This window comes from Aspergillus caelatus, assembly GCF_009193585.1.
Source record: "Aspergillus caelatus strain CBS 763.97 unplaced genomic scaffold BDV27scaffold_164, whole genome shotgun sequence".
Taxonomy (NCBI): domain Eukaryota; kingdom Fungi; phylum Ascomycota; class Eurotiomycetes; order Eurotiales; family Aspergillaceae; genus Aspergillus; species Aspergillus caelatus.
The window spans coordinates 22,510-43,766 of record NW_022475427.1 but is presented as its reverse complement, the minus strand read 5'-3'; the positions used below and the strand labels follow the sequence as shown (position 1 = coordinate 43,766).

General features: G+C 45.0%; 8 protein-coding genes across 8 annotated transcripts; 4 read left to right on the top strand and 4 right to left on the bottom strand.

Annotated features, from left to right (window-relative positions):
- Nucleotides 1-4,347: 4,347 nt before the first annotated feature.
- On the bottom strand, nt 4,348-5,092 carry BDV27DRAFT_147606 (uncharacterized protein; the record flags this gene model as incomplete). The annotated part of the gene is made up of 2 exons (XM_032070777.1): nt 4,348-4,401; nt 4,502-5,092. The coding sequence occupies 2 exons, from the start codon at nt 5,090-5,092 to the stop codon at nt 4,348-4,350; spliced, it is 645 nt and encodes a 214-aa protein (XP_031924787.1).
- Nucleotides 5,093-5,854: 762 nt separating this feature from the next.
- BDV27DRAFT_166714 (uncharacterized protein) lies at nt 5,855-8,835 on the top strand (the record flags this gene model as incomplete). Its single annotated transcript, XM_032074262.1, has 2 exons — nt 5,855-6,154; nt 6,226-8,835. Coding segments are annotated over 2 exons (2,910 nt in total), but the record flags the coding sequence as incomplete, so codon positions are not given.
- Nucleotides 8,836-9,757: 922 nt separating this feature from the next.
- On the bottom strand, nt 9,758-11,498 carry BDV27DRAFT_147604 (ferric reductase family protein; the record flags this gene model as incomplete). The annotated part of the gene is made up of 4 exons (XM_032070776.1): nt 9,758-9,855; nt 9,909-10,098; nt 10,162-10,965; nt 11,019-11,498. 4 exons carry the CDS (start codon nt 11,496-11,498, stop codon nt 9,758-9,760), a joined length of 1,572 nt encoding a protein of 523 aa, XP_031924785.1.
- Nucleotides 11,499-14,383: 2,885 nt separating this feature from the next.
- On the top strand, nt 14,384-15,120 carry BDV27DRAFT_160450 (uncharacterized protein; the record flags this gene model as incomplete). Its single annotated transcript, XM_032073032.1, has 5 exons — nt 14,384-14,434; nt 14,481-14,525; nt 14,581-14,646; nt 14,708-14,875; nt 14,929-15,120. The coding sequence occupies 5 exons, from the start codon at nt 14,384-14,386 to the stop codon at nt 15,118-15,120; spliced, it is 522 nt and encodes a 173-aa protein (XP_031924784.1).
- A 919-nt stretch (nt 15,121-16,039) lies between these two features.
- On the bottom strand, nt 16,040-17,022 carry BDV27DRAFT_160449 (uncharacterized protein; the record flags this gene model as incomplete). The annotated part of the gene is made up of 4 exons (XM_032073031.1): nt 16,040-16,474; nt 16,537-16,565; nt 16,644-16,757; nt 16,818-17,022. 4 exons carry the CDS (start codon nt 17,020-17,022, stop codon nt 16,040-16,042), a joined length of 783 nt encoding a protein of 260 aa, XP_031924783.1.
- A 694-nt stretch (nt 17,023-17,716) lies between these two features.
- BDV27DRAFT_147601 (uncharacterized protein) lies at nt 17,717-18,475 on the top strand (the record flags this gene model as incomplete). The annotated part of the gene is made up of 3 exons (XM_032070775.1): nt 17,717-17,834; nt 17,885-18,040; nt 18,105-18,475. 3 exons carry the CDS (start codon nt 17,717-17,719, stop codon nt 18,473-18,475), a joined length of 645 nt encoding a protein of 214 aa, XP_031924782.1.
- Nucleotides 18,476-19,745: 1,270 nt separating this feature from the next.
- BDV27DRAFT_132638 (Zn(II)2Cys6 transcription factor domain-containing protein) lies at nt 19,746-20,448 on the top strand. The gene is made up of 2 exons (XM_032067924.1): nt 19,746-19,975; nt 20,046-20,448. Exons 1-2 carry the CDS (start codon nt 19,823-19,825, stop codon nt 20,349-20,351), a joined length of 459 nt encoding a protein of 152 aa, XP_031924781.1. The 5' UTR covers nt 19,746-19,822; the 3' UTR covers nt 20,352-20,448.
- Nucleotides 20,449-20,634: 186 nt separating this feature from the next.
- BDV27DRAFT_132634 (uncharacterized protein) lies at nt 20,635-21,245 on the bottom strand. Its single transcript, XM_032067923.1, has 2 exons — nt 21,079-21,245; nt 20,635-21,003 (listed from the first exon to the last, which is right to left on the bottom strand). Exons 1-2 carry the CDS (start codon nt 21,108-21,110, stop codon nt 20,763-20,765), a joined length of 273 nt encoding a protein of 90 aa, XP_031924780.1. The 5' UTR covers nt 21,111-21,245; the 3' UTR covers nt 20,635-20,762.
- Between the last annotated feature and the right edge of the window lie 12 nt (nt 21,246-21,257).

The window sequence follows — 21,257 nt, the reverse complement described above, 5'->3', positions numbered from 1 at the left end:
AGTAGGAAATGTTTCTAGGTGATCTCATGTCTATGGATCACGGTTGAATATGACCTCTTTGATGGGTAAATAGAGATATTGCTTGAATCTGTTCTTTGCTTTTTCTTGTCTGTAGTGAATTGTCTGTAGGCGCTATCAATAGGCGCCAACTGTCTAGTATTTTTGAACATACTGAGTTACGGAGGGCATAGTACTTAATTGTAGAGTATGTCTACCCTGAAAGGATGCAAGTTACCCTACCCTTCGTTCTGTATACGCATGTCTTTCTTCTCTCCCACCTTGGAATAGTACCTCTTCTATCTGATACTGTACCGTATTTTGGGACTTTCTCGAGATGGACCTTTTTAGTCTTCAAAAGGGCCTCCGTCTGAAACGGTTTGTGTCATTGCTATCAAGTATCGTGCTCTGTAAAACGTACCCACTGTTCTGAGTAGAGGGGAGAGCCTTACACAGTACCTGGTAATGAAGTTATTCAGCAGCTTCATGGGCGAAAAGTTCAGCACATTCCTCACAATCAACAGTCCCTTCTCGAACCAAAAGTGTAACGTACACCATGATCTTGGTTAGATCAGTCTCATACGCCATCTGGATCCAAGCCGACCTCAGAACAATGGTGATGGTATCTATCACTGCAGTACCCAAGTACATACGATTAAGGTATCGGAATCTGTGTACCAGGCGATCAAGAGCGGTATTTTTCATCGGTTTCTCAGGCCATGGTTAATAGCTGGGGATACAGAAAAGAAATACAAGTCACTGAGTAATTCATTGCAGAAGCATCGAAGTGGGATGACTTTTCTGTACAAGGTAATTTGGATATCACCGTGCAATATTCGAGGGTACAACAGCTAATGGTGCATTGGGTAGCCGTTGAGAGCTTTGGTAACTTGCTTCCAGAGTTACATGGAAAGTCTGATGCACTTCGTGCCACATCAGGTGATATCCCATTTGCCAGACCTCCCACTAGTACGAGCCTTCAGCCATCCAACATCCTACAGCACAGGGGGTTGGCGCAGCTATAATGGCTGCAAGGTGATTGATAATGACATATGTTCACAAGAAGGACGTCCACATACCCCCACCGCAGGTAAAGCAGGATTCATACAAAAGGTCTTGGCCTCAGAGCCCGTAGACAGATAAAAGATCAGGTTTATATTCGGATATAAATCTGAATATCGCAGAGTAGTTGTGTGCTACCATGACCTCGATAACAAATTCTCACCACTGGTGCCCGTAGGAAAAGAAAGGCCTTCCAGACTCATCAGATCACATGCAGGTATATAATTCACTTTCAGCGAGGGCGACCGGGTGCAAAAGGAAAAGAAGAGCCAAGTGGCAGTGACGGGCATGGTTGGCTGCTGCACAACACAAACTTTTGCGCGTATATAACGTATGCCGGGGGTTGAATAGACGTTGCGAATAGCTTCTGGATTAAGTACATTGCCCAGATGCGTTATGTGCACATCTACTGTGTAGCACTTGTCCAGCACTGATTCTATTGTATTATTCTGTATTATATGCCATCGTTCTCCTGCGGTCGCACTGTAAACCTGGGTCATTAATAAAATAATGCATTAATATAATCAGACTATGGTCTAAGTTAAGCATCGGTTATATAGTTTCAATCGCTCTTCCTTTTCGGCTTCGAGACCTTTAGATGACAGCCGTACGGACGGTTCCTGGATTAAAGTGTGAATGAAAGATTCTACATAATCTAATCCTATAGCTTCAACCTATTTGGTTTCTCATTTTAGTCAACAACTTCCGCCATTTTTCACGCTTTGAAGAGTATGTCTTCGGCTTAGAGATCCGTGGAGCTTCTCTTATGGCCAAAGCTGTACCCAAGGATGAAATAGTTCGCGTTACTCCCCCTGAATGTAAAATAGATGATGGCTGAGCTGTATCTGTCTTGTCCACTGGGATCATCCCCGAATCGGAATTGCACTTTATTGTTGTCGCTTCTGAGTTTGTGGAGTCTATGGAATTTCTCCTTTCGGTGAACTCTGATGTGGGTATTAAAAATCTGCTCAAATGCATGTCCTGCTTATACATACCTAGTGTTCTTTTGTAGTGGGCGAGGGGAGCTTCGGTCTCCGGTAGGGCATCGTACTTGCCTACACAAAAACTTTCTCTAAGAATGACCTCGTTTCGTCCCGGTTCCCTAACGGTGTGAGACCTTTCATCCCCTATATGCAATCTGCTATACAGATCTTCCAGGTCGCTGTGCTCAGGGGAATAATCGATGGTGTTTACTGTTGCAGGTTGGAATGATCCGCTCTCGCTTCTTGGAGACATCTTGGTGTCCTCAGAAGGACTAGACCTCTCGTCAAGAGCTTCATTAACTAGTTGGCTGTCAGTAAAATAATCCTAAGGAAATCATAGAAGGCTTACCCATTATTTCGTATGGCCAGAGATCATGAACTTTAACAGAATTTCTTCGACTGGAGGAAAGGAAGGACGCGAGTAGCTATTATATACACTGTCGTCTCGCTAGATTGCTGACTAGTACAGGTTTGAGCAGAATTGCCAGCCAATAAGCAAGAGTTTATGCTCAGTCTATACGTTTTAGCGGGCCACTTTACGCAAAGAAAAAGTTACTGGCCTCAGGCTTCAACCACACTGTCATTATAATTGATTTGTACCTAGAAATTATTCATGCACGATAGGAAATTACTACATTGTTTCCAAGGTCTTTGGGAGAACTATTCAATCACAAGAGATCTGGGATGTGTTAATAGGCATGCTGGTTCCCGAAGTAGTATGAAGTCAGTAAACAGGGGGTTTGAGTCTTCACATGTAATAGAATGATGATGCTTGCATTACTATAGTAGATGCTCTGATGAGATACCGAATAAGTTAGGTGTATTTATGGTACAATGCGATGCCTCACAAAATAGAAAACAGAATCTGTATATTTAGTCTAAATGATACCTAGAAAGACGTGATTCTTGAAGACTGACCAGGAGAATATTCAATACAAGCAGAATATACGCTACGCAGAGCGCAGTGTATTATTATTATTCAGGGTTAATGTCCATATAGAGCCATTGGCTATGGCAGACACAAAAAGAGCCTGCGTAGTATAGAGGGTTATACTGGGCAAAGAATAGCCAAAGCTAGGCGGTCAATAATATCTACAAAGCAGAGTATAACAAAAAGTCCTGCGAGGCCTATAGGCATAGTACGCCTCTACAGCTCATATCGACAACGCCTTATGTCAATGTTTTGGTGTTTATCATGACAGATTACCGGGAAATATAATCACAATAACTTTCCAAGGAAAGTCTCACTAAATACTGAAATCTGTCACTGACAATGTGTAAAGCGGTTTAGAAACCATCATTCATTAAAAAGAGCAGGTCTTCGTAGCGTTACTGTGTCATCTCTCCAAGACCAGTAAAGCGTGACCAGTTTTTAGGCACGCACTACTTTTGTGAACACAATTGACTGCATTCATTAATTCTGGTTCTATCAAAAAAATGGTATCAACTGAAGCCTTGGGGACGTCCCAGATCATCCATTTAGACATCGCCTTCTGTAGTGCAAGTGAACGGGAGTACTCAACGTATGTCCTTGCTATACGAACATGCATTAAATAAATGAATTGAGGTTATTGTCATACAGATATAGCTCGATAATTGGGAAGTTGGGATCTCTAAGCGAGTAGAGGATAGCATGTTGTATCAGATTTGGTGAAGCGCAGGATATTCCAATCGACTGACCTCTCTTTCTATTTTCACTTTGAATAGAACAACAGAATTCATTATCAAGGATATTATGGGGGGAGAAGAAAGAAAACAGACAAACCATAAGCGGCTCGACCCTGGTACCGATTCTGCGTTTCTGTGCCTGGCCTCCAGCACTGAACTAACCTCAACAGCCCCGCAAATCCCGAGTACAATTATTCAACCTCATCCAACGAAGGACTATAGGACCAGAAAGTGCGTGCGGAATAGAGCGCAAACCATGCTAGCCACATTAACTCTTTCATAGACGGACTCGTCTTCGTGATAAGAGGGTGCTATTCAACATCAGCCTGCATCCTAAATGAAAGCTTCGCTGCACATACCTTCCTGAGCTCATCCACTGAATTGGCAGAAGTAGTAGTTGATAAGAAGTCCAGTGCAGTGGAACCGGAAGACGAGCGATTGAGGCTGTCCACGCCCACTACGCCCTCGTCTTTTACATAGCCCTGCATCAATTCCATAGTCACGTTAGCGACAGAGGTCAGGTCAGCTCTTGATGATTCATCCGGAGGTCGTCTACGGCAGCAGTCTATACGTGCTAAGAAGCGTCAGTGATCTCTCGACACGAAGGAAATTAAATGTCGTTGATTTATTACCAATTTTAATTTGTCCCTCGATGCTCATCAGGATACTTGAACTTTTCAGAGACGTATGCCTGATCCGTTTTGAGGATAAATAAGAAAGACCACTGAGAAACTAGGAACATTTACCACATTGATTGTGTGCTAACTTGCAAATGTGGAGGTCTAACTAACCTGCTCCATGATTGCGGCGAGCTGCCGCTCATTGGGGAAAACTTTGCATGCAACGATGTGTTCAAGAGTGAGCGGGTAAAATTCACTCACGGTATATAATATACCATCAAACTGAAAGCACTCAGTAGCGGAGAAGATCTTTTCATGACGAAGGGAACGAAGAGCTTGCATTACATTTTTGCCATCTTTAGCTGCAAACTGGCGAATTGTCTGAATATGTGAAGGATCGGATCGACGGGTAACTATGGCTACAGTGCCAGCTAGATCACAATCAAATCTTTTTTCGAAGCTTTTCCAAGGACATACTTTATGCAGTACTGGCAGGGATCGGTATCCGGAATTGGTAGGGTGGAGTAAAGCCTCATCTCGGTGCTGGTCATGCTTGATGCTTTCGTTTATCTGGGTTAATGGAGCCGGCGTCTTCTCAGTCAAACAGCCGCTTGAATATGGGATTTTGTTCACCAGGTGCTCGACTTTGTTGGCCTGTACGGTGGATGAAGCGTTTGTTCCTGGAAGGGAAGCAGGGGGCTTGATTGAATCGAGATGTTCAACATCAAGCAAAGTCAAGTGTTTTTCTTTCTTGGACGACATGATAGTATTAACTGAAAGCGGACATGTCTGAATGCAGTAGGTTGAGATGAGTAGAAACAAAATTATCAATTCCACGCCTGCACCAACAGACAAGTTTTATATAGACCCCGGCCAGTCTTCTTGAGGGGAAAGGGCCCTCCCTCAGCAGTGGCCCTCAGCTGTTGGAGGGTCAAATGATTCAGTTCCTTCAAATACGGCATTGATCGCGCACCGCATCTACCCAATTCCTATTGTACCTCAATAGTTCTATGATATTTGTCTTTTTTTGGATAGCTGGACCAAATGCAGCGGGCCTTGTTTACTGAGGAAGAGGTGCGCCTCGCCTCCGAGCGACGCCTGAAATATCAAGGGTCGGCGAAAGTCAGCATCAATGACATTGAATTTGACCCACCATTGCCTCGAGACCTAGACTCGAGAAATCTAGACAGGATTTGCCAGATCTTTCGAAAGAATCGCTGTCGTCGCCTTGACGTGGAGAATCGTATTCCAGTGATCGTAGCTCGAAATGATCTCTCCACGGCACTCCAGCAAGCGGAAGTGACAGCCGGCGCTTTGATGACTAAAAGTGCTGAGCATCTTCCTAGTCTCCGGTTCCCATCAGGCCAACTGCGGGGTCTGCATGGACGACATCGCGCGCAGGCCGGCTCCATGGTGCTGGCGCCCATCGACCGATGGTGGGCCGTAGACCTATATTTTGACGGTCAGGCCGCTGCCTTATTCCAACTCTAGAAGCGACGAGAACTGACTGTGTGCTTCGGTACAGATATTAGTGAGGAACTAAGGACGAATTTAGTAGAAGAATATGCCAACCAGAAGGTGCCAACTGATGGCGAAATATATCGAAAAATACGACAATATGAAGGTGAGCAGAACGAGCCTTTCCGAGAGCGGTGGTTCGTACGATTGTCAAAAAGCAATCAAGGCCGGCTGGAACAACTCGACAACCGCAGAAATCGCCGGTTTCGCGGCGCTTTTGATAAATTGCTACAGATTCCAGGCATTTGGCCTAATGGGATGAGGATCAGCATGCTACATCGTCTGATTGCTACTGACTGTGTAGAAGTGAGTAGTTACCAATATTACCCTTTTTCCTACTCTCGGCCAATCTGCAATATACGTCTGACAACACGTAGGAGATGATTACCTATCTCAAACACATTGAGGAGTTCTGGTCATCTCTCGTCGGCGCCGATACGGCTGCCATGAAGAAAATAGATCAAGATACTGTAGATAACCTGCAGCTTTTGGCCCCCGGAAAGAGCCGCGCGGATAAAAGTACCGCATGTGGCCTTGTCCTGAGTGGCCGGGCATTTTCAGACTTCAGTGAGACAGAGCGAAAGTCTATCTGGAGCCGCCTGGAGGTCTTTGATGGTCTGGTACCGTCGCTATATACCTTTTTCGAGGATTTCAAATATCTGGAAAACTGCGCACAGTGCATTAAGCGCCTCTTCGGCCCCGTTAACGAGTCCATATGGAACACCATGAAACATATGTTCCATGGTTCACCAGACCTTGAAGAAGATTGTCTCATTCAGACGTCGGAGTGCACCGAGCGTCTTCAGCGCGCAGGCAGTGCAGAACGCCTCGATCTCGGCTACCGACAGGTTTGGCTCTTTGCCATGCGGAACTATACCCTCATGCCGACTGATCCGAAGAATGATGACGATCTTTTGGCAAAGCCCAATCGAGCCATAGCAGATGCTCGTACGATCTACGATATGGCCGACCTCGCGCGCCGCCTTGGATTTCATTCTTCGGAGATTGAGAGTATCTTGCAGGGGTCTCCTGACCGCCAGATCGCCCGGGATGCTCTTCTGCAGGCCCGGAAACCCCACCGCTTTCGATATGACGTTGGGGAATTCGATGCTCTTGTCGACCGGATCGTTGAGTGCTTCTCAGCCGCTGTTCCTTACGAGCCTGAGCGGAACCCTGAGCTTTTGGCGGATAGCACCGTAAAGGCTCGGGCCCGATGCGGGACGCCCCAAAAGCGGACGCATAGGCAAGACAGCCTACATCTGTTTATAGACTATCTCCATAAGGACGAGATCATAATTGCCGATACAATTACCACATTTTTTGTCCGTCGCTGCGTCTATTTTGCTTTTTTCGGGAAACCTTGCTCTCATAGCAACCCTCATATGGATCGCGATGGTGACCCGCTTTCCCAGGGTTCACCTGCGTTTTCGCCGTTGTTTATAAGGGACGATAGCGCTGCCGCAAACCTGGAGACCACTAGTCCCGCGAGACTGGCGGCGGAGCAACCTGAATCCGAGCCGCGAGGAGCACCGGCAGGAAGAGGCCAACAGAACATACGGGGGCGGCAGCACCAGCCAGAAGTCCATGAGAGGTTACGACGCCGGAGACGCAAAATGCGAAAGCGAAGACGCCTGACACAACTAGCTGGACAGACTGCTGAGCCATCAATGGAGCTAGACTCCATGAGCGCAGGGTCCACGAACGACGATGTAATGGATAACGGCGGCTCGGATCTGTGGATCACCGATGCAGACACCCCTGAGCCATCATCACCAGCTGCAGCCGTGGATCTGATGTCTAGGGTTACTACACTCGACCCTGAGCCTCTAGCACATGATCGGACTGAGCGTGAGGTGAGGTCAGAGCTGGCTACGTCATTAGAGCCGTCTGATGACGGTGTCTTTGAACAGGTCGCTGCACCAGGACCCGTCGAAAGAGACTCAGGTCTCTTTGAGTCGACCAATTCCAGTATAATTATCCCTGATCAGCCACTCGGAGAGGCAGATTTGGAACAAAACCCGAGTAGCCCATCCCCCAAGCATCCGTGCAGGGCTGCTAGTGGTGAAAATCTGACCCCAACTGATCAGACCCCGCTAGAGAAAGAACAGGCGGAAACCCAGCCAGACCCATATATGGAGGAATATATCAGTAAGATCCTACGGGCTCAGGAGGAGCAGGATCGACTGGAGGAAGAGCTCGAACAGGAGCGGCTAGAGAAAGAACTTGATTTCCCCTCAACTCAGACCAAGACAGCTCCGGAATCAGTTACGCAAGTCCATTCCGGGTCTCCCAAACCTCATGTGCCGACTTCACCGGCATCATCCAACTATTCCCGACCGGAATTTTACCAACCGGTTTCACAACAGGATCCAGCAGTCTCTGTTGCTGAGGATCCACCGGAGACGGTGGCCGCTGTTCAGAACCCAGACCGAGGCAACGCGAAAGGCCACACTTCTGCGGCACGGCAGGAACGTCCCTTGACTGAACTTGATGCTGAAAATTTGAAGTCCCCAGTAGCACCCGGCACCACCAGTGCTCCCGGGACCCCAGAGAATTCTGCTTCGCCCTCTCCCGATGCATCTACTAGCCCAACCCCTTCCACAGGAGCATCCAAGGAAGGGCCGCCGCCGGCCGACATTGTTGAAATCTCATTTTGGTCATTCGAGCGAGGGGAATGGCGGCCAACTAACCTTGTCCGCGTGGATGTGCTAGATCCTTCGCCGGTAGAACGGGTTGCGAAGAAATACATGCGGAAAAAATATTCGTTGTACGACGTGAATTTGCAGAGCCTGAGCCCTGCCGGATGCTTTCATGCGGCGATTGCCGACGGGAATAATGCGATATTCGTGATCTCTGAGCACGAGGAAAGTAAATTGGTAGCCGGCGGGCAACTCATCAAGGACCGGCGGCTTTTGTACTCCGTTTCGAAAGTGCTGGAACAGGGCCAATCTGGGCCGGAACGACAAAACAAGAGACATCGTCCGTGAATGGCCCAGTAGCACATCCTTGTCTTTCAGGGCCATCTGAGTGTTAAGGAGGGCCTCTTAAGTATAGGGATGATCTGTGAAAGTTCTCTTGGGATCGTTTCGGACACATGTAGTAGATCCGCATGTGTAGAAGCTTCTAAGCCTGGGAGCCACACCAGAATCTCCTCTTAGACGAATATTTCAAATGTGTAACACGCCATGTTGACTGACTCATGAAAGCGTTAGACTAAGAGCGTATTCATGCAAAGATATTTATGTGAGTGAAAAGAACATGAAAACCCTGACTCAAAACTCTTGTTCTATGACAAGTTTCCTCTTGTGAGGATCCTCACAGAAGGTAAGAGGGTATGAGGCTCCCTACTTGAAATATGGTTCTGCACAAGAAGATCATGGCCATATGAAACATCTCATAGGTCTGCCGGGCCCACAATATTGCCGACACAAATGTAGGTTAGTCATAGGATAAACTAGGATTGCCTTACCTTGCTCCGAAAGTGGATTGTCCTTCACCACCTAGATATTTTGAGTGACTCTGCTGCTCGCTGCTATCATTGTTTTTCATGGCTAAAAATGATTCCGTACGCACAATAGCCAATACAGTCACGTACCTCTACGCCTTACTTTTTTTTTTTTTTTCCTCGCGTTTAGGTTTGAATACCATCGGTAGTAAATAAATTTAAGTGAAAGGCGATCAAGACGGCAAAGAGCCCTCGAGAGCCAAGATCCGAAACCACGCACGAGAACATGCCAAATCTGGCTGAAGGTTGAAATTATCAGCCTACGAGAGTATTATCAGCTAGCCGCAGTTTGATTGCTGACTTTCATTAAAATCACCAATAATCTATAGCCATATGACGTGCCACTCCAAGGATTTGAAGCCCAACTCAATGGTGAGACGCGCGTCTAAGTGCTCTCAATCGGCTCAGGGCTGGAACTCCAAGTCTGAAAGCTTTAACCCCTGATGGAGGTGTTCCCGTACCGTCTCCCGTATAGAGTCCCGAAGTTTATCGGTTGTGGAAACTTAGCCGAAAAGGTTAGCTTACAATCTGAACGATTAAATAGAAGGCGCCTACCCATCACCAGTGTTCGACCTTGCTCATCCCGGATGTTGGGCAATCTCTCAATCTGCTCTCCGGACGCCTCAAGCGAGATTACATTTCGATAATCTGGTTTTCCTTGGTAAAGAAATACTCGTTTGTGCTGGCCGAAGGGTACTTTGTTCCGCTCAAGGCCGCTCGAAACGTAAATAGAGATGTTGAGTATCTAGAAAATGGTTAAGAATTAGCTTTAGCGAATCATCTCTTTGCGTAGGAACCAAATACAAACATAGCCGTCACCCATGATGTCGTCCTTCAACAGATTATTCAGCAGATCCTGAGCTGCAATAATTTCACTGATCAGCTCTACCTGCCAGACCAAATGCAGTCGGCGAACCTCGGAGGTACAGGTATTATAGCCGTAGATCATTTTTTTCAAGTATGGAATTACCGTGGCAATTCCAAATCCACTGGCAATCACCAAGACGCTTTCATATCGGTCCACATGCTCACTAATTCCATGAGGACCGGTAAAGAATGCTAAGAAGGAGACCGAGCCTTCAGCAACTGTAGGAGCGTAGCGAAGAAGATCCGCGGTTAAACCATGGCGTGGCTGCACGAGAAGTTCCATGGTATCCTGGTGATCTCTAGACCATGATGTGACAGTGAACGGGTGTGTCTGCATCCATGACCGCAGACTGACTGACGGCATCCAAAGATTGATGTATTGTCCAGCTTGCACCTTCACGGATCGAGGTAGGAGGATTCGAATCCGAATCGCTGTTACTGCAGAACTTTTTTCCGTAGATCCACTCACACTGAATGACACAACGGCTCTAGGACAGCCGCGGCCCGCTAGCAGCCCGTTGCGATATAAGAAGATTACTAGTTGTAAGAAAGACGTAAGAGCAAGAATACTTAATGCAATGAAGAGGTAGATTCTGGGGGGACGTCGCTGGGCTAGAAGATGCTGCCAGGTGCCGTAGACGAAGAGCCCGGTAAGGATTTGATGGCCTCGGAGAAAGATCTCGTATGACCGTCGACGAAACCATGGGATCGCAAGTAGAGCAAGGATACCCAGTGAGATAGCCCCCTGTAGAATATTAGTTAGAACAAAGTGAGCCCAGCCCCAACAATAAATCATACAAGCATTGTGAAAAGGTTTGCCGATTCGTGGAACGAAAAGCTAAATCCCCGCATCTGAACTGCAGCAACAATGTGGAATGATAGCAGTGTTATAGCCATCCACCCGGTAGCACGGTGAATTCTGTAACATGTACGCCAGGTAATGCCTAGTAAATCAGCGAGATAACTTAGGTGGATCGTAGATAACGGAAAAATCAGATTGATCAGGGCTAGTTCTCCTGCCCGACAGCCGGCGTCAGCCAACGATTGCTTACGGAAAAAGACGAGAAAGGCATTGATTGCAGCATATGATACATGGAGAAGAATGCCAACTCGGGTCCAGGGACCCCAGAATTGATGCCTACGAACAAAAAAGGGAAGGCTCAGATGCCGAGAATATAGAACAGAAAATGAAGTTGACCAGTTGGCGATTACCCTGCCCAAAAAAAGACTACCAAGTATACCGCCAGCAGTTATAGCGTAAATAGCCAATGCATCCATAATGTGTGATAAGGGAGCAAATGACAATAGGCTAAGACAGTCAAACAACGAAAAATGAATTGTAGAGAGGTATCACCCGAAGGAAAATATTTATATAGTATAGAATAGCCACGAATACTGATCGTATCAAGAAGGTAGCATGTCACTTGTGGAAGGCTATAGACACACAAAAACAGGTAGGGTCCTAGACAAAGATACATATAACTCTGGCAGTGAGCACACCCCGGATAGATCCTCAGTACTTCTCTGGGGTTAGTTTATTCAAAAGCAGTGGGAAACTCTATCTGGCAAGTACGAGCTTTCCTCTGGGCAGCACCTATTATCGGGCTACAAAACAGAGCATTTATGTTGGGACTGCAACTAAGCTCGTGGAGGGTGGTCAAAAAGTGAGGGTTGCAAGGAACACCTTGAAAAGCTACCTATGCCAGAAACACCGGGACAGATCCACCCCACCCTACCCAGCACCACAATATTACCCCTTTCAGCAAATCACTCCAATCTGCTCACTCCGGGTCCACTGGCGGCGATGCTCAATCATATCATGCGAGTGCTTTACGTAATATATGCTGTTGACATCTTGGTGTAGGTAGTCTTGTATATTGTCCCGGATGCGGTCTTTGAGACCGAGGGTGCTAGTGAATGGCTCTCAGCCAACCAGAATGTATCAGAAAACCATCCATAGATCCTGGTTTTTCATGACCAAGACAGGTTCTTCTGACTGCCGACTGCGCACCCTTCTCCATGTGCGATACTGTAATACTAGTTTACTACAATGGTAAGACTAACTCGATTCTTAGCGATGCTCTGCATAGTATGTACTGTATGTGTTGGTGGGCTAGGTCAATCATAAGGCGGAGAAGAAATGGTGGCAATCGATGGATAAGGACCTATCTTATCCACAGCAGCATGAGTTGGGATCTCATTTATTTGCTCCGTTGACAGGGCAGGTCCGCCATCGCTCAAAGTTATTGCCCACAACCGTTGTCAAATAGGCGAATGGTAAAAAAAGAGTGACCAGCGGTGTCGGAGACCTGTCAATGTGATCCTGTAATCTACGCAGATTTGTGTTCATCTCCCTTCAAATGCCTTCTACTCACTTCCTCTACTCGACAGGTTGCGTTTATATGCCTATTATAAATCCCAAAAATACGCCGAGTGATAAAATAACTAATCGTTATTCATAATATAATCTTTGCCAAGGTCTCGTCGTATTTCTACGGAAAGAATCTAATTTGCCACGTAGCTAGGGCTTTGGAGAAGTCAAAGAACGCGCGTTTCTTGCAGTATATTTGCTAGCAACCGTATCCTGATCTTAAAACAATACAAAGAGAGAAAGCAACGTCTCCACCTATTGAATCATAATTGCATCAAGGGAGTATGATACAATCGTTGGGCAGGTATTCTATGGTACTTCCATTCATGCAATAGCAGTTACCGACAAATAATTCGCCGATCCTATTGTGAATTGTGGTTAGATAATTCGGATAATCCATACTGCAAGACTGTCACTAACTTCACTGCACACGCAGATACGGATGGAGAGAATAATTCTGCTCCCAACGTGGTACTCATTGTCTCACTATGGAACAGACCATCTGCAGACGTAGGGCGTTTGGCTGATGCCGTTACTATGGACTCCGGGGGCTGCGTGTTAGATTGAGGACCTTCACTTGAGCTGCTTGGTCGTCCCTGGCGGGAGTTAGCTTCGCTTTCGATAGGTATCACTGAGTAAGTTTGGGTCGTTCGAGGTGGTTGAGTAAGTGTGGTCACAATCTGGTTGGCCGGTGAGCTAGATGCACTTCGCCCTGATTTCTCTGTGGCTGTCACAGCGTTGCTAGATTGTGAAGATACACCTGAAATCAACAGCGAGATTTCTTCACACACAAAGTTTGAGTCTTGCTGACCTATTATAAATCAGTAGACGTGAAGAAAAACCACTGAAGAAACGCACAATCACGAAAAACGGCGGCAAGCTGAACTTCACATCCTTCTCTCACCGAGATGGAACGTTCTTGCCCACCACGTACTGACCGTAAAATTACATTAGTATTAGTGAAACTTGTGAGAAAGGTGCAAGCTCCTCCAACGCCTCCCACAGATTGCTGTTGTGCTCTTGCAGATATGGCAGCTGCAAGCGCGATAGTATAGTAATAAACCATTGGGATAATAGTTTTTAGATATATTATTCACTGGAATAATGTGTCTCTTACCACTCTGACGTTACTTTGGTTACATACTTATACTTTCATTTCATTAGTACTTTACCAAGTCATCTACAAGTTTTAGTCCATTGCCGAGTCCTTAGCGAACAAAAATTTCTTCCTGGAATCCATTTCTAAAAGGCTGCTACAAGCCTGTTAGCCCCAGTAAGAAACATCGTCAATATCTAGAGGACATTGATTATCCGGTCGAGCTGAAAGAACTGAAGCAGGGTTCTAGGTACAGTATCCCTTACAATTGTTTGAGTAAAGTTTATGCAGGGTGTTTAACCTAGATTAACATATGACTTATTATGTTTCTGACCGCATACTGGTAGTTTCTAATCACGAAACAAAGCGCAACAAAAAGGTACTGCCCGTGGGAAATAATTTTGGAGATGTCAAGAATGTATATAGATCATTTTATATTGTCTGTCGAAACCTTTTGCAGGAAGTGAACCATGAATAAAGCCTAAGGTTCTACGGGCCCATGTTATATTTGGACTCAACTAAGCAAAGCTTGAGTAATGATCATGGCTGTGGTATATAATATCGACCAGGCGATGATGGGATCCATAACTGTTGTAGATTGTACTGATCTTGCCACAAAGATATAAACCATTTGGCTCCTGCTGTCCTGGGCCGTACATAGTCACTAATTAGTTTTGACTAAAGTACGCAGATACAATGTTCAAAAGCAGGTGCTTTCTGACGTTATTCCTGCTTTTAGCGACGGTGGTTTGTTGTCAAGTCCGTCGGGTTTGTTCCTTACTAACTGCCGTAGATCTACGGTGCCGTAGCTTACCCAGGAGTCAGGAGAACTAGCACAGTATGGGCGAAATCAGGTGGAGAATCTTGAGTTTTGGCTTACTTTCTGTGCACAGATTTTGAATTCGCCGAACTTTCCTGCTCCTGCCCTTGAGGAGAGAGGTCTACCTGGAAAGCGTGGTGTGAGCTCCTACAAGAGAACTCGTTGAAGGTACCCGATGGCTTACATCTCCTTGAAAATAGATAGGAAAGCCCATCTGCGATTTCACACGCGGCCTCGCTTACATTGAGCCCACTGACTTGAATATCAACCATCTGCGAGACGTTAAAGATACTTATTGTGGTGCTGAAGCCGGTAATTGTGCCCGTGTATCTTACCTGAACAGTTCTTCGATATTCTTTTGTAACTATGTATGATATAACACTCTTTCTGAAGCTGAAGGTGAATATTAATAGGCCAATAGAACACAGATCGCATATATACCAAATGTGGGAATCTCATTGAGCCTGCGCTGGCCATATATGAGGACTGCCGGCTCGCATCTCGATATACTTATGGCTATCTTAGCGGTATGGTACGAAATGGAAATGTGGACGAAGATATAGTTACAACAGAAGTTGCCTACTACTTACGGCTAGGTGCTGAGCTTCCGTAAGAGAGATACGTACTCGCCTCATAAGTCTTGACATGCGAAGCGCGGTGGAATGTTCCATGAATACAATTATCCCTTGAGTAAGACTAGATATTGTGTAGCTAGTGAGTTGTTTTACAGGATATTAAACTTATTTGCCATATATGCATGGCCTTGAGCAAATGGTAAATTACAGTAATAGCAAGTTACGTCAACGACAACGATCGTCAAGCTCTGCGATCTTCTTGGGCTCTCCCAGTCTGCATTAGATAATGCGAAATGATACATATGAACAAGTGACACATACATAGTAACTTCAAATAAATGCTGTGCTTTAAGAATTCTTACGGTGTTTCGTCACCGCTGTTGTTGTCTTCGATATACTACAAAACCAGACAGAACCTGCCCTGAGACAGAAATTCCGAGTTCTGCCGATCTGACAGAATTAGAGGCCCCGTTCACATTGCTGAGTCCACCTATTTCTAACATTTTGAAGCCGTGGTATGTACCCAGGTACGCCTTAATTCCATGAGAGCCTGGCTGTGCTCGTGGTTCACTTTACGTACGAGATTTATTGACTTACACGTTAGATCTGATACTGTACTATCTTTGCCTATGTTTACAGCTCACTATTGTCGCCACCCACTCACTCTGTTGCCAATTTCTTAACTCTCTGTAGTAAATTTGGATTGCTTAATTACACTTATCCTTGTTTGGAATATTCAGTTATATTACGTAGATCAGGTAGATCCAATAGATTGCGAGGCGGGCTTTCTTGGCATTGTACCCTCGAGAAAATATAGAGTAGGTGGTCCGGTTTTCTGGACACTCTGTACGTGTGTTGTATACATTCTTAGAAATACTCTAGATGTATTGCAAGGCTTGAATTAAAGCTGCTTAGTTTGGCAATAAATGATTTGCATTAATCGTCAAGTTTAATATTCTAATGCTTCTGCCTATGTGGAGCACTAGGAGTAGCCGTGTGATAGGGGAGCCCCTCAATTCGAATCTCCGCACCCTTCAGCCATAGCCAGTAGCATTTTCCGCCCAAATCAGGGAAAAGATTTCCAGATGTCTGTGAAATGGATGTTTTGACGACTCCGACCCTTCCCGTAACACTCAAAAAAACTTGCTTCCATTCTGTTGTTCCCACACGCTTGTCTTCTTGCTTATTTCTGCTTTCTGGGAGCGGGGGGAATACAAATCTTAGGTTAAATGGGAAAAACTTGGAGTTAATAGGGAGTATTGTTCGCGAGTTGAAAAATGCTGGTATCAATTTTAGTTCCAGAAAAAGCTCGCCTTCTTTGTGGGTTGATATTTTTATCTTGCTGTAAGGAAGATGATTGCTTTCGGATTCGGTAAACTCGAACCTCGCGAGCTGTCCAACGAGCATGTCAATTAAGATAGAGCTCACTTGAAGAAATCATTCACTGAACTTACCATTTTGGGTACATTCCAGTTGCTACGGCCTGATGAAGGGTATATTAGCTTGTTTGTTTTTTTCTTTCTCATAGGCCTCTGTGATCGGAATTTGTTTTGCCACAAACCTTGATACACAGCGTTCTCATCAGAAACATAGATTCGTGTAGCTCGGTATGCCATTTTTCCAGTTTCTGGAAGCCTAAAAGCCCCAGGTATCCATAGAAGCTCGTCGTATGGGCCTAGAAGGATGCTGCCGTTAGCCGATGGTCAAGATTTACTGAATACATCAAGTTGCTTACCGACAGGGCTTTTCTGATAGCGGACAATGACACAAGCTTGTAACCCCCCAGCATATATGTGTTTGGAAAACGAGTGATCCTTTTCTAGATCATGATAGGATGCTGCAGCTGGCTCCGCTGTTATCGAGGACCTAGCAATACACATAAAGATATCACCTTTGACTTTGTCCCATTTGGCACAACTAGCAGCAGTTGGCGATTCCATTATCAGGTGACTGTCAATGGTCACTATCAATACTGTAAATGCTAGAGATTATGGTGTGGCCTGTCGTATTGCACCCATCAAGAAGCAATTCATTTAGATTCCAGAGTTTGCTTGGGACTATTCACTGTTTCAGGGATGACTAGAGTTTCACGGGCTATTCTTGGCGTATCCACATAAGCACTACCAAAATCATCCGAGGCGAGTATGAGTCTTAAGAGTTGAATATTGTAATCAGGCATAATTAGATGGACACGTTCATCAAACATATACTAGCAATACCTCTGCCTATACTAGTCGGTCTCAATTTATCGTTACAATCTGCCATGATCTGAATTTCAGTTTCGTGTTTTATCAAGGGGTTGTTTGGAATATCATCTCGTAAATTGGTTTACTCCTAGGTTGAGTAACTGTTCAGCAGCTAAGCGAAATGCGACGCAACCGTTGGTTGAGCAGTTGCTGGCTCTTTACGAATGACTAACAACCGTTCTGCGTGGGTGGTTAGATGAACACAACCAGCTAATTAATAAGTGACATGCTTCGACTAGGACCAGAGCGCATCTTTATTGACACATCTGAACACGCATGCGAGACTTTCCTCTCTATAGTATCATGTCCTTTCTTTCATTGATTGCAAATATAAGATTCTGATGCCTTTTCCTAAATTTGTTCCAGCCACATACAACGCCAGAACATAATGAAATTGGAACGAGTACAGAGTACTGACTCCGATGCGATTCTTCTAGGGTTGTATGGGGTGTTTGCCATATATCATGGGCTTAACCGAGGAAGAATATATCGACCTCGCCATGAAGGTTGCCATATGAACTTGAAGTTGTGATGCAACCAGGCTAACCTGACTTAGGATTAATCTGGCATGTGTTATCAGGTGTGCTTGAAGTTATCTTGTATTATGGAAATTTCCAGTGCTCCATAGTCGCGGTGGTAGCCTGCTGGATACACTCCTACACTTCCCTTATTTTGGTAAGGGACTTTCCAAATGGTTATCCCCCCCACACTAGTAAGTACTCAATTAGAATAACCACGAAAGCATATAAGGGATGGTGTCTAATTGGTGAAAATAGGGCCGGCGTATCAGGCAGGATCCATCATGCGAAGTGTCCTGGTGGTGCGCGCCTACTTCAGCCAGAATCCTATTCACTATCATGATAGCATGATGCCACTGCATGGATTTGTGTATACACGTGCATTAATCTTTCTTCTCGGGACCATGGGACCAACCCGGTCATTTACTACGAACGTGAACTCCCAATTTGTATATGCGGAGTCGGTCTTTGGTGCCGCCCTCATTTCCATAGGTCATTGTCATGGATCCTGGCCGGTGCCAGTATATTTACTTTTGATGCATTTCCTGGGGAAAATAAGCCTGTGGGTTGAGGAGATACACGAGAGTTCCAAGTGTGTTACTATACCAAATGATATGACCATTCACTAATTTTCGATGAACAATCACTAGGAAGAACAATCTCGTTGAACCTACTTCAGTCACAATCTTCCGTCACGCAGGGTTTCGGATGCGCGAACCATCTTCCGAGCTTACAAAAGTGCCATCAATAGGACACCTTCGGATGGATTTCCTCGGAGCTTGGTGGACGAAAAAATAACGTCTAGCTTCTATTATCCAGCCTTGCCCCCGTGGGGTCCCGTGGCATCAGGTCCTCAATTTACCGGACGTATGTTCACATATTTTAATTTCGCCAAGGACAAGCTATCTGCAAGATTTCTACGGAATGCCAGTCTGTACAGATGATTTTAAGAACGGTGCAAATGTTCAGACTCTTTGACTTCTCCCCCCAACCCTAATGCAATAAACGCTGCCTCACTTGTAGAGCATTCCTATGGGCCTCATGTATAAATTATTGTAATGAATAATTATCTACAGCCGTGACTGAGAATTTTCTTGCGTGTTCTACGTAATCACCAACTAATCAGTTCGCTTTGTAATATTACGCAAGCGCAGATTATTAACCCCACGGATAACTAGCTCCTAGCCGTCCATACCTAGTGCTCGCGCTTCCTGGGCACTGCCTATAACATCAGTTCTTTGTGTTTTTTCCATAGACACATTATTTCCTGTAATACAATCATTAATCATGGGATTAAACGGTCTACCAAAAGAGGGTATTTCACGAATGTTCGCGTAATCCAACATCTCAATGTTCATTGGCGTATTGACTTTTCGTTTCAGTTAACCTTATTTGGCGCAAGGTGCAGGTAAAGGCTCCACTTTCCGGAAGGTCTATTCCTTGCGTGTGGGATAAAATAGGCGAGATTAGACCCTTCTCTGTACGGAGGTGTGTTCCTAATGTTATCAAATTACGCTATTATATATCACGTGATGTTTTGGCCAATAAGCATCACTTATACACTAAAATTCAAAACAGGCGCCCGGGTCTTGTATCCTCTCAATTGTTTCCCAACCCTACGCCAAGAATAGACTAACCTCTTTCTGAGATACTCCGAATCCTGGATGAGATACTGTATGGTATTCAAATCACTCATTACAGTAATAATACTATAGTACATGTTTCGCTAAAACAAGTCGCTTTTGTTTCTCAACACCCCCACCTATATCTCTCTGCCAACACTTAACTAGCTAGCCGCTTACCAAGCTTCCACCGCCTCGAGTTCAGACATTCTCCTGTATCCACATCTCAAAGAGACTAACCAGACACGGTAGCTGATTTGCACAGCAACTCCTTCCTATTTAATATATATCCATTATCCACTGGATTTTCTCTGCTTATTCACTCATAACGAATTCTATCGAATATCCTAGAGTATGTCGCGAGAAGAGTGTGCTCCAACCTTGCGTCCCCTTAAGCCACGCCCTGAATACGTTCAGCAAAGCAAAGAGAAGGACGTTGAGCCGTGCAGTGTGAGACAAATTCGATCGTCTGCCGCTTGCACCGAGTGTCGTAGGCGGCGAAAAAAGGTTAATTTGTTTTATTTATAAGTTCGCCGAACAATGATAGCAAATAGTCCTGACATCCTGCTCTTCCCAGTGCAACGGTTGTACGCCATGCGAACAGTGTACCCTTCATAACCGTGAATGTGTCATTGACCTGCTACATGACAAACGTAAGAAGATATATATCAGGAAATTGGGACAAGAACTTCAATATCACCGCACATTTTTACATCAACTGTATCAAGTTATCCGTGAGTGTGATGATGCAGATGTAAAACAGCTTGTCAGCCTGATCCGAGATGGAGGAACAAAAGAAGATATCAAAAATGCTATTGAAGGGTATCTACAACACGATACTCAACATCCTATATTTGGGGAATCTAGTGGAAAGCACGAATGAGGCTCTACTTGCAGTACTTTCATGGGGCTTCTTTTCCACATCTGATTTGGACACATCGATGGTTGTTGGCTGTGTCATATGTCTGCTTCTAGTGTCGTATTGAGAAAAAAAAAATCATTAGTTACTTACAATAACGTATTATTATTTGGATGTAGGGGTAAGGTACAGTAGAAACTTACTGGGAAGATATCCGCTCACTAGCTATATCAAGGCCTGATAATCAATATAAAGGCTTCCCAATAAGAGACGATGGCCATGGAATTTTAGTACATTAGAACTTGTATCTAGCAACATATTTATCTTACCCATTGGAGGTGATACATTTCCACTGAAAAGAACTATCCATAGCGTAAATCAAATGCAACTAGAATGTTCCATATGCAAAATCGTGGTAAGTAACTTCCTTTCACACTAAGTATTTGTGCTCTGGATCATCGCAAAGACCTCTTCTTGAGATGCGCCAGATCGTATGAGACTAATTACTCGATCTATTGCTGGCTGATCCTCACTTTGGAATAAGTCCAGAAGTTGATCCAGAAATCCTCTGTAATAATCCACATACTCCGCAGTGCTAGCAGGGCTATGAGGGTTTGTAGTTGGTCTTCCCTGCCAGTTGTCACGGGCGCTAAATTCGTAGATTCGGTCACCATTACTGCAAAGTGTGTATGTTAGTCAACCTATGAATCCACAAAGTATTGGCATAAACTTTGGATGGGATTTGTTTTACCTTCCTGAGCTCTGGCAGCTTTCTTGGATCATTTTTGCTCAAGGGGTTATTTTTTGTGTGATCTGGAAAGGATACTTGGTATCCCACAAACTGTTAGACTTGGTAAGAAGTGAAATAAATACATAAGATGATAATGAGTTAAGAGGCACATTTACTCTTTAAATACAATACTAGTTGAT

Bases quoted from the DNA above. Each gene is read 5' to 3' on its own strand.
- BDV27DRAFT_132638 (XM_032067924.1), top strand. From the start codon at position 19,823: ATGTCGCGAGAAGAGTGTGCTCCAACCTTGCGTCCCCTTAAGCCACGC. The intron at 19,976-20,045 runs GTTAATTTGTTT...TGCTCTTCCCAG, and splicing joins GTCGTAGGCGGCGAAAAAAG to TGCAACGGTTGTACGCCATG.
- BDV27DRAFT_132634 (XM_032067923.1), bottom strand. From the start codon at position 21,110: ATGATCCAAGAAAGCTGCCAGAGCTCAGGAAG. The intron at 21,004-21,078 runs GTAAAACAAATC...CACACTTTGCAG, and splicing joins AGCTGCCAGAGCTCAGGAAG to TAATGGTGACCGAATCTACG.